The sequence below is a fragment of the Lycorma delicatula genome, chromosome 7, assembly GCF_047948215.1.
Source record: "Lycorma delicatula isolate Av1 chromosome 7, ASM4794821v1, whole genome shotgun sequence".
NCBI classification, from domain to species: domain Eukaryota; kingdom Metazoa; phylum Arthropoda; class Insecta; order Hemiptera; family Fulgoridae; genus Lycorma; species Lycorma delicatula.
The window spans coordinates 135,915,533-135,933,610 of NC_134461.1; the positions used below are offsets into that span (position 1 = coordinate 135,915,533).

The window sequence follows — 18,078 nt, forward strand, 5'->3', positions numbered from 1 at the left end:
TTTTTTAGTTTAAAATTATGTCAACTTAACATCCTGTCATTATGAATGTCTCCTCCACCGTGATGGTAAAATGTAATGGGAATGGTATGGTCAACTCACTCTATAGTTGACATAATTTTAAACTATGACGACCACTGTTATATTATATTACGTTGCATAAACAAATTTACATGACAAAGGGGTTTTAGTTTTAATAAGATAACATAAAAAAAAAATTTTTTTAGTTCCCGATGATGGAATTTTATTCTTAAAGCCCTTGAACACATATATAAAAGAATTGTTGGTAAGTGGGTTTTTTAATTATTAATTACAAACCAACTAATTTTGGTTGACCTTTTCATACGAACTAAACAATAATATAAACTAACAGCCTGACATTGACTAAAAAATAAAGGAACAAAATAAACTCTCTTTTTGATAACAACACTTAAGAAGAAAACACACATTATTTGAACTTACAATAGGGCAAAATCCACAAATATTTCTTTTGATCCTGCAATACATCCAGAGTTCACTTCAAAGAATCCTCCAACTTTTGAATTTTTAAGCTGATTGCCTCTTCTTCAATCTGCTGTTTAATTCTACACAATTTTTTTTCTTCTTGTTGCTTCTTCAGCTGAATCCTCATTTTTGATTTATTAGGAACATCACCTACCCTCTTCTTTTGTCTTCGTTTCTTCACCTTTTCCAAAATAAAGGTCATATTACTTTCTCGCCCCTCTGGCCAACATTTTCTGATCTATTTTAACTTCTTGCAAACTCCAAAAAATTTTGAAGCGTCATAAACAATCCTTTGGTTCACAATACTTTACTCTTTTTGGTTTTCAGAGAGTAGAAAGTTCACAGACAATCCCGACTCCACACTAACATTACCACGTGAAAAAATTAGTACTAATTTCAGAACTTCCCACAACTCAGAATATTTCTTGTTCTTACATGACATGGAAACATAAAAATCATCTAGTCTTATTTATTTTTTGTCTGCATCATGAAAAGCATCTAAAAAAGTATCAAAATCTCCTTTGAGATCATTCTTTGCCTCATAAAAAAGGTAGTCTGACTTTTAGTTTTTTTCAGCTGTATCTACTCAGATTTTATTTTTTTCTGATAGAAAACTTCAATAAGATTGTTCATTTGTTTCTTTCCAAGATCAGGTTGTGAAATAATCACTTCAGGGTTTAGAGAAGACAGTCCAGCATCAGCTTTGAATTTCAGTGAATAATCCATAACCGTAACTTTAAGAATGAATTAAAAAACAAACAACAACAAAAAATATCCTTAGATCCTGTAAAATATTCTGACTAGTCTGAGACAATATTACTAAAATAAATTATTTTTAGAATTTACAACAGTTATGATGCTAATTACTTTTGCAAATGCGGAGGTGAGGGCTGTGTCATCCAAGTGGTCTGAGCAACATTCGGGGAGAATGCTGTAGCCTGTAATCCTCCAGAAATAACTGAAGGTGTTTGTACATTTCCATTTCCTTCTCCAACAAAAGTAATATTCTTAAAAGGAGCAACTTGTGCTACAGTAACTGATACTGGAGTTTTATTTTCTGAACTTACAGGTTCAACTGATGCAATTGGTTTAGGAACTGAAACCTAAAACATGTAACAATTATTTATTAGACAAAAAACAGATCTATTTCAATCTAACAAATTATAACAAACAATTAATATCAACAAGAAAAGATAAATTATAATTTTTTTTTTTTGGGGGGCCAAAAATGATTGTACGTATCATCGCTCGGAAAACAAAAATATAAAATATAAAAACAAAATACAAAACACATTAGAACTTTAAAAACAAAATTAAAATATGAAATACAAAATGAAAATAAAAAACCTAAACTAAAACTATAACACGAATAACAGAACTTTTTTTTTATTTTAAAATAAAAATTACAATTTATAATTTAACTACACACATTAATCAAGCAATATAGATTTGGTAAATAGATGTGATCAATTTTGCAAGAGTTCATTACCAAACAACACTAAAAATTTACCTCATTGAATTTTCTTAGTAGATTATTTTAATGTAATAAATAAAAAAAATATAGCAGACTTAAAAAAAAAACATTCAAGTAAGCAACTTAACCACATGACAAAAAAAAATAAATAGTTTGGAATAAGAAGATAAACTAGAGTGTTTTGAGCAATACTAAAAGAACATACACAGTATATCTGAAAAGTTCTCGAACTAAATAAAATAAAACCAGAGATTTTATTAAGATAAACAAATTTACTCACATCAGCCCTCTATATAGAACCCTTCTCTAGTAATACACTCATTGCAGTGCCAATAGGGCCCATCTAACACTAAAAAAATTACTTTGTGGGATCGCCTTCAACTGCTCAGTGCCCTTTGTATGGCCGGAATGTCGTCAAAAAGCATCCTTTCATCTTCAAGTTGAGGTTGAGTTCCAGAAACAAAAAATAGTCTGCTGGAGCCAAGTTGGGTGAACAGGGCAGGTGAGACAAAACTGTGATTTGATTTATGGTGTAATACGGTGTATTGACATGTCTGCTGGGGAATTGTCATGGAAGAGAGTCAGTGAAACTGCCCGGATCCCGATACTCGGGCTAGATTCGACGAATGCAATGCATCAAGCATTTCATTACTTCTAAATAGAATTTAGAATTCACAGTTTGACCGGTTGGGACAAATTCATGATGAATCCCTTCGAGTCGAAGAATGCAATTAGCATCATTTCACTTCAGATTTTTGCCGCCTGACTTTCGCCAGTCTTTGTGCTCCAAGATTCACCGAAGTAGCAGATTGAGCTTTATTTGAAGATCATACAAGAATCACCAGCTTTCATCCCCAGTTACAATTGTTTGAAAAAAATTCAGTTCGCTATCAGCAGTTTCAACGAAGTCTTGAGCGCAAGAAAGACACACCTGTTTTTATTCCTCAGTCAAGAAGTATGGAATGAAACGAGAGCACTCTGAAATTTTCTGCGATTCATTTTTTTTTGTTAGAATTGTACGTACCACATCTTTACTGATGTTTAGCTCTTCTGCTGTGGCCTTAAAGGTGAAATGAGGTTGTTCGAGCAAGAGTGTGCACACTTTCACAACATTTTTATCATGAACAGCTGTTGACGACTCCTATTTTGTTTGTCATAATCCAACGACTCTCTACCATCTTTAAACAGCTTCCACCCCACATATATGTTGTAGTACAAGATGCAGCTTCATCACCAAATGCTTGCTGTATGATAGAATAAGTTTCAACGATTTTTGAAGTCAACACAAAATTTTATTGTGCTCCTCTGTTCCATATCACGAGCTCACACAAGGTCACATGAACACAACATATGCAGCCAAATATAACTCTAGTCTGGAGTGACAAGAAGTGATGAGATTTTGTACACACATTTATCAAACATTGTACTACATAGTTCCTTGGTTGTCCAAGAGATGGCGCTATTTGTATCGACTACAGCCATTTAATTCAGGAACTTTTCAGACCTGTGTATAAGCAAACATTAACTTTGCAAATTTTTAAAACATTTTAATTTTTTTTTTAATACATTTGCAAATTCAAGAACAATGGATGAAAAATAACATTAACACCGGTCTGATTTCAAGTAGAACACAGTAATCAACACAGCAATGTAAGCTGCTGCATTAACCTTCGGAAAACACCAAATGGGTAAAAGATGCATTGATAGATTTTTGGAAATTTGTTTTCCCTGATCTGACATTGCCATGATTTCTTCTTGCTCTTACCGTGACCCAAATAAAATTATTAATATGTTTGTCTAAATATAAATGAAAACTCATTAAGTCAAATTATTTACATTTTGGTATGCTAATTTTAGGATTTTTTAACAAAGAACTCTCATGTTTGTAAACTGAATGATCCAGTTTCTTATGTGTACTCTAACATGTAGTTATATGTGGTAAGTCAATTATTATCCGCAGTTTAGTTATATTTTTGTTTATGTTGGTAGTACAGTCATGTTGCGTAGATGACACATGCGTGATTTAATTGTTGTTATGTCTGTGCAGGTTTGATGTTAGTAGGTTAGTTCCATTATCACTGCCCTGCTGTTAAACATGGCTGCTCTGCTTTCTGTTTGCATCAAAGAAGAGAAAAGTTCAGCGATCCGTTTTTTGTGATCGGAAGGTGTATCAGGGGCCAAAATTCATCAAAGACTTTTGGTACAGTACAGAAACAGTATTTTGCCGCAACGGAGTGTCTACGAATGTATTGAAAAATTCAAAAATGGTCGCACAAGTGTTACGCACGATGAAGGAGAGAGAAGACCATTTACTGCCACAAATGAGGAAAACATTGAGCATGCACGTGACATGGTTTTCTTAGACAGACGAGTAACTATTGATGAAGTGGCACATCGTCTGCTAATTAGTCACAGTTCGGCCTACAAAGTCATCCACAACAGACTTAGGTTTCATAAAGTCTGCGCAAGATGGGTCCTAAAACAACTCACACAGTTGCATAAACAAGCACGCTTGGACATCTGCCAAAAACATCTGGATCGCTAAGGTAACAAACGGGATATCTTAATCATCACTGGTGAAGAAATATGGATCCATCATTACAAGGCGGAGAGTAAACGACAGAGCATGGAATGGAAACATCCAAATTCGATCTGAAAAAAAAAGTTCAAGACCCAACCATCCGCAGGAAAACTGATGCTTACAGTTTTTGGGACTCATTAAGGCCTAGTACTGGAATATTATGAGGAAAGGGGCACAACAATAAACAGTGCGCATTACAGTGAGATGCTTACTGCCAAGCTGAAGCCTGCAATTCGAAGCAAACACCGAGGACTGCTGTCGAAAGGTGTTTTGTTGTTTCACAACAATGCCTGTTCACATATTGCTGCCTACACTGCTGAAACGCTCTAGAAACTCAACTTTGAAGTCCTGGCTCATCCTCCGTATAGTCCTGATCTTGCCCCTTCTGACTACCACTTGTTTGGTCCACTCAAAGGGGCATTAAGAGGCTGTCAATTTACCTCAAACGAAACAGTGAAAGAAGCGGTGCATTCCTGGCTCGCCGCTCAACCAAAAACCTTCTTTTATGAGGGCATCAGGAAGCTTGTACAACGATGGACCATTTGAAATGCAAAGGGACTATGTTGAAAAATGATGTATATGTAAGTTTCCTATTTGTATTGCAATAAAATTTATAATTACATTGCGGATAATAATTGACTTACCCTCGCACAAAAGGGCATTCATAAATTATTCAGCCCATTTTAGGTGTTAATAAAAAAAAACACAAAGCAATATACTTACGTTCATGTTTTATTGATGAGCAGGGCATATCAAATAGTTTTGTTTATTACACTTAATTTCAAACAAGTTCCATATGAGCAGCTTTTGTGGAGCATAAAAGTTTTAGACAACATTCGATTTGACACAAAATATTATGAAGAACATCTTGAGTTATTCCGTTAATTACTCCTACTTTTAGTTCACTGTTGTTGACAACCTTCATTGCATACACAGTCTCTGACAAACCCACCCAAAAAAGAAATTGAGTGGCATAATGTCAGGGGATCAAGTTGGCCAGGGAATTGGTCCATCACTGCCGATCCAATACTGAGGAACTTGTTTGCGTACGTAGTCCCTAACATGTAAACCCTATTGTGATGGTGCACCAGCGTGTTAGAAATAAACAATAGATTAACAATGCTGAATTTATGGTACTGCATACTCCTGTAACATGTCTAGATAAGTAGCACTAGTAACCATCGGCTTGGCAAAGAAGAATGGTCCAATCACTTCATAAGTAGTCAACACACACCAAATGTTAATTTTCAGGCTATCACATTATGTTTGTCAAATGGCATGAGGGTTCCTGCTACCCCAAACCTGACAATTATGACCATTAATGCGACCAGAAACATGGAAAGTAGCTTAATGAGAGATTATTTTTACTAAAAAAAAAACCATTATTTTTGTTCACTTTATCAAGAACATCCATGGCAAAATTGTAATGGCATGATTTATCTACATTTTCAATTCATGCACCAACTGAATTTTATATACATGAAGTTTAATGCGCTTGTGTAGAACATTCCTGATTGTTGAATGACATATTCCCAGTTCTAAACTCGCACAGCGAGTTAGCGATTTAACCAGATTTCTCTGAAAGATTCCTTTACTAAAATCATAACTTCCTTGGAAACAAGTCTGGCAGCACCTTTTTTGTGTACTACACTTGTATCCTTGAACTGCTGATACCAAAATTTACATCATTAGGTAGATACTCTAAACAAAAACCATACTCAAAACAAAAATGTCAACAAACAGCAACAACAAATTTGCTTTCATGAAACCAGAGTATGCACATTGCTTTCTCCTGCACGGTAGCCGATGCTCGACTGATGATCCATCCTGTTAATTCAAGGTCATCAGTAACTCTAATACCTACACTAATGTTTGAAAAAATTAACATGCGCCACACTGCTTTGTTGATTTTTTATTAACCCCTAAAATGACTGAGTAATTTATGTTTACTCTATACTTAATGTGTTATTATTACCTAAGAAAAAATATTTTATCATGAAATTTTACTTTTAAATAATGTATGAAACAATGAAATACTTTAATAAAAATCTTCCTTTTTAATGAATTCTATCTATCAACTGTTACAAAATTGTACATATATGTACAAAATAGATGTTTTATTTTAAGAATATAGACTTTTGTTAGGTTATATCACTAACAAGCTTAATACTAATATTATTACTAACAAATAAAATGGTATCAATCATTCAGGCATTGACAACTCTCCCCCCACCAACAAATAAAAATGACATCATTACTTTGGCACTTAAATCTATAAAACAAACAACAATTAAAAAAAAATACAAATAATATTATAAGTCCAATAAATTGACTATTTTAAATGTTGCTCTATCGATCTCAAAAAGTTATCTAGCAGTGTGAATGGCAAACTCACATTTTTATAATCATATTATTATTCATTTCAGAACGTTACAGAACGTGTTTAGTGAGCTTGTAAAATTATCAATTTATTTTCCAATTTCATTTTTTAATTTATTTACACTAATTTTTAAGATATGTTAATTATCATTAAATAATATCTATTACATTAAAATAAACATAAACATAAGTAATACTGATTAATCAAATAACACCGATAAAATGTTTTAGTGAACTTAATTATTTTATTTAAGAAGTTTAATTTTAATTTTAAAAATTCAGTCATTACAAATAAACTAGTTTTAATGATGGATAATATAATTATAATGTAATCACAAATGACAAAGAGGTACATGGTACATCGGTTACATGAAACAGCCTTGGTAATATAGAAAAGGTACTGCGTACGATGAAGAGGTTATAAGTGGAATGATACATTTTGCCCATATTATATACATACATAATGCTTATATACATATTTAATGTTCTAAAAGAGTTATCTTCTTACAGCGTTAGTAAATAATGATAATCCACTTAAGTCAGAGGGTAACTGTGGAGGAGAGCACAATGAATCAGCTGATAGTTGTAATAAGTTAACAGCAAAGAACAAACACAACAATCCTTCGTGTGAGTAAATGCACACAAGTGGCATTGGTGGTAACTTCTGATTTTCACCTAAACAAAAAATTTCATATTAAATTATAGAACATTAAATATTTAATTTATATAAAGACATATAATAATCTTAAATTAAAAACAATAATCACCACTATTCACCACTATAGTGATTTGTAGTGAACTGCACTCAGTTACATCAAGAATTATATACTTTTTTATGATGGAAGTGACAATCCAAGAAACCAAAACGCTGAGGAAGACCGGTGGATTTCAAAACTAGGAATACTGTTAAAGCTGTAATGCCAGGGAAGAAATTCTTTCCACAAATAATAATAAGTAATGTTAGGAAATTATCATCACACCGACTCACAGATAGTTTGGTAAATTAGATAAGACCTACATTCACTCGGTTCTAGACAGATTTTTAAGAACCAAGATAGCCAAACTACACTGTAAATTTAAGCAGTAAGTACATCGATCGGCAAAACTGAAAACCTAAAGACACCAGATACAATGAAGAAAGATAGATCACGTGAACGGAATATATCTAGACAGATTGGTCCCTGCCCCAGAGACCATAAAAATCAAAGAAGTACAGCCAACCGATCGACAAATGGGGTTGATCAGAGAGTAGCAATGGATGTTTCAGGACCCACATGGCCTTCCTAAGCAAGAAAGGACCACGGATGCACATAATGTTTGAGGCCTGTCTAGACAGGAGATAACTCCTGGTAGACTGTCAGAGAATTTTATGATTTTGAACAATGAGAGTGACACCAGCTCACCCAGATCACAAGAAGGCTTACCGCAGAGAAGAGAAGAAAAAGTCACACTACTTTATTTAATTTTATCAGGACAGCAGAAACACTTCACAGTTACGTAATCCTTAGAACAGTCTTAGACTAATATTTCATGCCTAGGAATAGCATGTATCAAAGAATAACAGCCTGATAAGTTTTGGCGACAAACAAAAAAGACATCAATGATAGATTACCCCAAGGAAGAGTATACTGTATGCTTGTATCAACAGTAAGTCCAATGGGAAATGTTTCTTCTTGATGTGATTTAGCTAAAGGCAACTCTGCTCTTGAAGCATCTTCTTGAACCCACTGAAACCAATTATTCTCACTTTGACAACCAAGGACACCTAACTCCATACTATTACCAGAGCCAACTATTAACACTCCCCTGCAACAATTATAGATTTTATAAGTAAAATTAACTACAAAGCTAATAATAAATTATTAATTACCCTATTAATTGCTTAACTTATAAAAAATAACCGCTTAATGTTATAAATACTTTGAACAGCTCTACTGAATCTCAGAATCTACTGATAACTATCAGTAGATTCACAGTGCAATCAAAAAGCCTTCGTTCACAATAACAAATATATATCTGTTAACATTCAATAACAATCAGCTAATATAATAATGAGTTCATCATAGAAGGATGCACATTTAAAGACATGGGGATGGTATTTTCCATAGAAGATTGATGATTGATTTCATCATCCCATTGAGATTAAACACAATTACAGGAGCTTCTTGATCAAATATTGTTATATTAATTCAATAAATGAAAATTGACAATCATAGTCTTCTGTAGCTGAACAAAGATACTTTCCCTTGGATAATTTTTTCTTTGAAACGGGCCGCTCTAATTAAATACAAGACAGATTCAAATATGAACTATAGTTTGGTCATCGTTCAGCAAAATGCAGTGAAAGTGGTACTACAGGAAACAAACAAAATTATTCATGGTCACTTGCCCCTCTTCATAATTACTACTGTACCATTAATTAATAGTAAAAGATCAGCAAGTAGAGGCGCACATTACCATAAAATAGTACATTATAACCACATTCCTGACCAAAAAGTTTATGAATTGTCACAAACTGGTTACAGACTGAAGAGACAATGAGTACTCACTGTTAAGTTTTTAAGAGTAAAAAATATCGGAGATGAAAAGTGAACCGCATGAGCACTAGTCATGGACTTCCATAAGATAAGGAAAATTTAGTGATTGACACACCAATCTGGAAGTACAGGCTAGTAATTGTATATAAATAATCTGAAATAATGAACGTCAGCAAAGAAAGGGTGAAATTAAACATCAAAAACCACCTTTAACGGTTAAAATGTATGACCAATGAATTCTGCTGCTGTTAATACAAGATTAAATACAACATTGCACGCTCAAGTATCACAAACATTATCGTTACAATATGAGAAGAAAGAGATTCATAGTTTGATGTCTATTGTGACAACAGCCAAAATGCTGAGTGAATTACTTCACACAAGAGCAAACAATGGAGAGTAAAGCACAAGGATTTCCTCACAGACTAACACAATAAATGCTGAATATTGTTTGAGATTTGTCATAGGCAAAGTTTCCAGTTGGAACAAGACAGAAAAGAACACATCAATGTAATTCTTCCAGGGTAAATCAACTAAATGTCACGGCTTACAAGGCCTCCACCCATAAACTGACAATAAACTTATTTCCTTAAAGTCCAGACTTTGCATCCTCAGACCATCTAAAATGTATTTAGGAGGAAAAAGATTTGATAAAACAAGGATGTTAAACAGACTATTCAACAGTGAACACAACTGCAATCAACAAACTTCTTCCTGAGCAGCAACTGAAAGCTTACCTGGGGTTGAGGAGAGGTGTTTTATTGAAAAGTAGTAGTTTCTGTTACATATTTGTCTTACATTAACGTATGTGATACCATTATATGTCAGCAAGCACTTGGTTAGCGTAAAAGGAAAGAATTATGTAAAATTTTCTTTATAATTTTGTATTTCATATTGTATTTTGCTTTAAGAATGAAAAGGAATATTTTCTGTCATTGAACTCCAGCAGATGAACTCGAATGTTTTGTACTCTTTAAAAATATTAATTATTTCTTTTATTCATATATCTCTAAATGAGTTGTAATTATTAAAGGAAACTAAAATAAGTTCATTTATTCAATGTGCTTCGTAACAAAAGGCAAATTAAACTTTTTCACATTTTAAAAAATACTTCAGTTTTATAAATTAATTCTCTTTCGTACAGTTAAGAAATAGAATAATATTTTTTTTTTAAATTTATGACTGTTCTACAGCATTAAATTAAATCAACTTTTAGGATATCCATTTTTAATATTATTGTTGTTATTATTATTAACTTGCCTTTAAAAATTGTTTCATGTTTTCCTTTAAAAATAAAAAATTACTGTACACTTTTTAATTATACATTCATGCTTTTTCAGATACCTTGAGCTATAAAAAATTGACATTGGAAAATAAGGGTGAAACTTTCCTTCACAATAATCTCAAATTTATTAATCGAGTTAATTCCTGAACTGAAAATAAGAAAAAAAAACTTGAAATACTGTATGATTAATTTAAATATGTTGACTACGTTTATAACTATTAATTTAAAAAAAGGTTAACATTTCAAGTATGCTCTAAAAATGAAAAAAAAAATATATATATATATATAGGATGATTCAAAGAAACGGGAAATTAAAAAATTAAATAAAGTTAATGAAAAATTTTTTTTAGAAAATGAATCTTATTTCATGTAATTGTACAAATGTTGCCATTTTAGGATACATACATTTTAGTTTATTTTTTAAAGATGACAACTTGCAGGTGACCTCCTCTTCTACGTTTTCGTTAAATTGTTCATGATTTGACGTAACATCTCAACTGGAATTTCCGCAATTGCTTCTCGGATCTTTGCCTCCAGTTCTTCCGTTGTAGCAGCTCTACTGTGGAACACTTTGCTTTTAAGGTGACCGCACAAAAAGTAATTGCAAGCTGAGAGATCAGGCGATCTGGGAGGCCATCTAATGTCACCGTTTTGTGAAATGACATGTTGTCCAAACAATCGGCGTACAGCTGCCATCGATATTCGTGCAGTATGTGACTTTGCTCTGTCTTGTTGAAACCAGGCTGTGTTAAGAATCGGTGGAAATGTCTTTTGTTGTTCCACAACAAAGGTTTCAAGCATGGCTATGTAACGAGCCGACGTCACTGTAATCGCAAGACCGTTGTCATCCTCAGAAAAATAAGGGCCTATAACACCATAAGATGATATAGCACACCACACGGTCACTTTCTGGCTGTGCAACGGGCGCTGGTGTAGCTGCGTAGGATTCTCTTGTGCCCGGTATCTGAAATTTTGCTTGTTAACAAATCCACTGAGGTGGAAATGCGCTTCATCTGACATCCACAGTCCGTGAACAAACTTTTCGTTATCATTTATCTTCTGAAGCATTACATTACAGAATTGTGCTCGCACAACTGCATCGTTCGGTTTCAGTTCCTGGATGATCTGCAACTTGTATGCATGGAATTGCAAGTCCTTCACTAACATTCTTCGAACACTTGAACTATGCGATTGTAAAGATCCTGAGAGACGACGGATTGACCGATGTGGACTTCGTGTGACAACATCTTGTAAAGCTTGAACATTCTGTGGTGTACGGACGGTTTGCTCACGGCCTGGAGGTTTCTTTTTCATTGCCGAACCAGTTTCCTCAAAGTTAGATATCCATGTTTTAATTGGATGTGCTGATGGAACACGGTCGTGCCGTCCCAGATTAAAATGACGGCGAAATTCTCTACGTGCTCCCTCCACACTGTTTGTAAAACGCTTTGATAGCAAATGCACGTTGCGCACCACTCCAAGTATCCATGGCAACTAAATGGCAGGTTAGCTTAAAGAGGCTGGCGCCACTTATCAAGTGGTACCAATCACCTACGGCTACCAACACAACTTTCAAAATTTCTTTCACGAAATGGTGACATTAGATGACCTCCCAGATCGCCTGATCTCTCAGCTTGCGAATACTTTTTGTGGGGTCACCTTAAAAGCAAAGTGTTCCACAGTAGACCTGCTACAACGGAAGAACTGAAGTCAAAGAACCGAGAAGCAATTGCGGAAATTCCAGTTGAGATGTTATGTCAAACCATGAACAATTTAACGAAGAGACTTCGTGAGTGTTTATGTAGAAGAGGAGGTCACCTGCAAGAGGTCATCTTTAAAAAAAAAATCATATGTATGTATCCTAAAATGGCAACATTTGTACAATTACATGAAACAAAATTCATTTTCTAAAAAATATTTTTCATTAACGTTATTTAATGTTTTTAATTCCCCGTTTCTTTGAATCACCTGTATATAAATATAAAGTAAAAATTAAAAATCTATAATATTGTAGTTTACATTATGAAAAGTACAAAGAAATATGATTTTCTGTTTTTTTATTAATATTACAAAATACATGTACAAAGAAACATTTGAGTCAACCGACACATTTCAAATGGTCATAGATAATATATGAAAACAGAAATCCAAATGAAACCATAAATATGTTCATAACTAATGTTCTATAAATATGTTCAAATATGGTATTTTTTACCTATAATTACCACTTATTATTTTTTGAAAATTGCATTAAGCAGATGATCTCTGTTTATACCACTGCATTATTTCAAAAACTTCCCTCATTCTCTGCTGATTTTCTAATGTCCTCACTGTTTGTGAAGCTCCACAATTCACACTAGACACACTATCAGGTTCTTAAATTTTGGGTTGATACAGTAATCAAAGACTGAGTGCAACAAGCAATGAACTTTCATCTAAAGACATGCTGCATTTTTGTCTCAGTTTTTGTTTTGAATCTGCAAATACAAGTTAACCAAGTGTTGTTCATTCCAAGGCTCCACTGAAACTGGTTTCCATATGAAATGGGATCCACTTCTCTACTGTTCCCCTTCCCACTGACCATGGTTAACTTGCACCAGTGCAATAACAAATTTGAAAAGTGTCAGTCAACTCAATGCCATTCTATATTAGGAAAATAAGATCCTAATTTCTGAAGTGTTATAATAATCTATTTTTACAGAAATATTTGCGTGTTTAGATCACCCTCACACTGTTTTTAAAAAACAAAATCAATCGTTATTGCTTGTCTAAGAAGGAAATTCATAATCAGAGCCCTATCAGTAAAACGAGGGATGATCTTGTTGACAATTTTACATGTAATTTTCACACATTAAAAATAACAAAATTACTTGCAAATTGTTCACTCTATGAAATCATAACTTCACTGAAGCGAGGTAAGTAGCAGACAATAGATAACGTTGCTCATCCTTTTTGGTACCAAAAATAATCATGAAAAATATTCTTAGGTTGACCCACATGAGAGACTAACTCCTCATGGAAGATACTTGCTGTTCATTTGTCACACTAATATAAAAATGTCACTAAATTCATAGTACCAATTTCCTGCATCCTACACAATTATCATTGCGTATAAACACAATAAACTTCAACTAGAACAGTAACTACAAACATATAAATAGCAGCATTCAGATGTTAAGAAACACAGTGTTACAAGTGTATGCCATGTTATAGGTCATATTTCTTATATATGAATTTTATATATTTATAAAATTGAATAATAAAATATGTATTATTAATATTTAATTATATATATATATATATATATATATATATATATATATATACTTAGAAATAATCAATTATTTTTTTGTTACTGTAGTTGTCCATATTTCCCTCAGTACCAATTATGTCAAAGACTAAAGTATAACACAGATTTCCACCAACAGTACAGAATTCAATAATGCCTCTTACCTTATTCTTATTGTTTTTCCATTTTTAAAGCGCTTTCAAGGGTTTTCCTCATCATCAATTTTTTTTTAAATCACATTAAATTCAAAAACATTAAAATTTTTGTATATTATAAAAATAGTAGTCAAAAGTTAAATAAAATATTTTGTGTGGCCAGCCACACATACAGTACTGTACTAACATTATTTAAAATTTTTATTTAATTATACGAATGCGCTGTTATCTATGGCAGTTTTAATAAGAAAGTCATTATCAAACTCTGTACATTAATCAAGTTAAACTTTTGTCTATACATGTATACATAATATTTTTCTAAAATATTTAATTTTTTATTATTATCACATCCTTTTACAATTTCTATTACTTTTAAATATATGTCTGAGTCAGTGATTGAATGTTTATCGATTATTAAATGGTCTGCAAGATTGAAGAAACCCAATTACTGCTTTTATAGTTCTGCAAACCTTGCTCTAAATGATCATCTACTAGTTTTCCAATATAAATTTTTGTTACAATCATTGCATGTTATTTTACAGATACCACACAACAAATTATTAGGATCATTATCATTATGGATTTTCAAATGTTTTATTATATGATGGTATGGTCTATATGCTGGTTTATATTTTTTGTCATTATAAACATTAACCAAGTTCCCAATAATGTTGTTAGTATAGGAGTATTTTATATAAATATTTTCATCACCGCATTTATTATTTATCGGTAACAACGTTGTTGTATTATTAGATTTCAATTTCTGTTTTTTATAAATATTATCAATTAATAATGTGTTATATCCATTTTTTATTGCGATACATTTTATAATATCTATTTCTACATCTAAGTTTTTCTTTATTATTCTGTGTGTAATGTATCACTCACTCTATTTAACACATTTGTAAATGTATTAATTTTGTCCCCACGGATGATTCGATCTGTTAATGAGGGATACATTACACACAGGCTACTTTGGCATTGCACAGTCATAACAGGCTACTTTGATTGCTTGTATACGAATCATTTTTGTTGAAATGGCAATGCCATTTTGCTGATTTTCTTGCACTCATTTTAAAACTTCAGTCTCGAGTTCTGGCCATTTCGCAACTTTACCACGTTCTGCGTGCTAATTGAACAACATTTCCTTCTGACCACGCCAATTCTAATCATTTTTTCTGTAGACGGAGGTCCAAACTGTCTTTCAGCTTCCCTATTTTGTGTTCTTTCACATATTTTACAACCTGCAATTTGTAACCTGAAGTGTAAGAATGTCGCCTATTTTTTCCATCGGTAAAAATTACCAACCTAACACCGCAACACGTCAACTCAATACTGACAAACATCTGTAACTGATTACTCTGATAAGAGATTATGCAATTCAAATTGAGACTCCCCATTCTGAGCAATGATGTGCTAGAGGTCACGTGAAGGTTACGCATCAACTCGATCACGTCATTCACCCGCTATAAGGATCTTTGTATATAAAATGGAGTGCGTATAACTTTAAAAACAATCTTTACCTTCATTGTATAAGATGCACCCAATTTTTAAGATGAATTTTTAAGGTAAAAAAGTGCATCTTATACAAGAAAAATATGGTATTTAAAAATAACAGAAACTGTAAAACGATGTGATAATAAAAAATTAAATATTTTAGAAAAATATTATATATACTAGTATAGACAAAAGTTTAACTTGATTAATGTAATGACAGAGTTTGATAATGACTTCCTTATCAGAACTGCCGTAGATAACAGCACATTTGTATATTTTATTAAATAAAATTTTTAAATAATGTTAGTACAGTAATGTATGTGTGGCTGGCCACATGAAATATTTTATTTAACTTCTGACTACATATTTTTATAATATGTTGCATATTATAATGTATTTGAGTTTAATGTGTGATTTTAAAAAGTTTTTATTATTGACGATGCGAAAAACTCTCAAAAATGCTCTTAAAATGGTAAAACAATCGGAATAAGGTAAGAGGAATTATTGAATTCTGTACTGTTGGTGGAAAACTGTGTTATACTTTTGTCTTTGATGTATGTATATATATATATATACATAAATATAAAATATATATATATATATATATATATATATAACAATGTGCATAGAAAATTACCTGAGAAATGGGCACATGCACAGTATTTTCACGATGAAAACAATTTTTTTTAAATATCTACAAGTTTCAATAGATAATTTAAAAGATGTAAGCAAACATAAAACCGATAAATATAAAAATAGATCAGCTACTTATAGAAATATATAATTTATCACAAGTTCATAATTTACATTATTTTGAATGTTTAGTATAAAATAATGCATAAAAATGTATAATCTGATCATACAAACCATGGCTGAATATGTTCTAAATAATACTGTGAAGCTCTCAAATTACCAGTACTGTAGCAAATATCTTCATAATTAATAAACGTAACAGGTGGGGATTTCGGAGCATTTACAACCATCAGTGCTATAAAAAAAATAAAACTATCAGTAAACAGAAAAAATCATTGATTTAATTAAAATAAAGAAAAACCTAGACAGTAAGAAAAATAAGTATTAATAAGACAAGTATGTAAGTAAATATGACATACTTAAATGACTATTCTATTTTGTTCAAGAGTTCACAGTATAAATATATTTATTTTAAAGAAGCATTTCTCCATATTCAAACTGTTACTTTTTAATTTGGAATAAATTTTCTTGCTTCTGATTTCTGTCACTTTCTTCTGCCTTAATGATCAAAATAGACCTAAATACTACATCAATCTGAATTATGTTAAATTAACTATTTAGTAATTCTGATATATTTTTATTTATTATAGCACAAAGTAAGTTGAACATCATATAATATACATTCTTTATAGCAGACCATCGATTAACTTTTATTAATTTTATGTAAAATTACCTAAGATTCAGGATTACATAAGATTGAGATGTTTGAATAAACATTTTGAGCTTGCAGATAACTGAGATACATTTAAATCTCATGAATTGCTCTCTGTAGAACATATTAACCGTATAAATAAGAGATTGATGAAATTAATTTTGGAAATTGAACTGAATGCATTATAATTCTGACACAAAAATGTTAGTTTGCTGAAAGCTTTACTCATGAGTGATCAATTCAAGTACAGCACTTATATGCAAATACCTAATTTATTTTTTCAATTTACCTTTTGCTAACAAACAAAAAAAAGGATAGGAAAAATTTTTGTTTTTTTCTGAACTTCATTGTAAAAGCATTAAAATGATGTCAACTATCTCACTTATCTTTTTACTAGGAATTATAATGTTGGTAAAGACAATGATGGAAAAACATTTAGTCACTATGACCTATTTATCTTTACATTTTATTTTATAATAGAAGAAAAATAAAAAAAGAAGTATTAATTTCAACAAAAAAAAGTAATTATGTAATTAGTGCAAGTTTCTTCTTATTAATTGAAATAATTCGGGATGGGTCAAAGACTTTTTGCCATTTTTTTTTAAAAAAGGAAGCATAAAAATGTATAAAAAGAGAACTTTAAATAAAAGATGGTATTTTGATTAAGTTTAAAAATTATTCATTTCTAATGTTGACTATCAGAGCAATCACAAAATTATGCTCTTTTAGCATGTTTTCTATTACTAGCTGTAATGTTCTGCTGGTTCTACCATGTTTTTGGTTTGAATGTTGTCTTTTAGAGTTTCTGGCTTATAACATAAGCTTTTTCTTTTGCATAGCCCCAAAGAAGTCATGAGCTTTGAAATCTGACCTTGAAGGCCACCAAAAAGATAAACTATTCTGAATTATTTGACTGCTGAAAGTTGAAGTTAAGAGTTCCACTGCGTTAGAGTGAGCACTGGCTCAATCCTGCAG

General features: G+C 31.9%; 1 protein-coding gene across 4 annotated transcripts in view; it reads right to left on the reverse strand.

Moving 5' to 3' along the window:
• LOC142327260 (uncharacterized) overlaps positions 1-18,078 on the reverse strand; it is a 170,309-nt gene that overhangs the window by 112,444 nt on the left and 39,787 nt on the right. For 3 of the 4 annotated variants that reach the window (XM_075370119.1, XM_075370117.1, XM_075370118.1), the window contains exons 6-9: positions 16,566-16,686; positions 8,548-8,741; positions 7,444-7,610; positions 1,369-1,604 (exon numbers count right to left, since the gene is read on the reverse strand). In XM_075370119.1, the coding sequence (XP_075226234.1) occupies positions 1,369-1,604; positions 7,444-7,610; positions 8,548-8,741; positions 16,566-16,686 (718 nt within the window). Of the gene's footprint in view, positions 1-1,368; positions 1,605-7,443; positions 7,611-8,547; positions 8,742-16,565; positions 16,687-18,078 lie in introns of those variants that run through there. The other variant, XM_075370120.1, reaches the window with a different exon arrangement.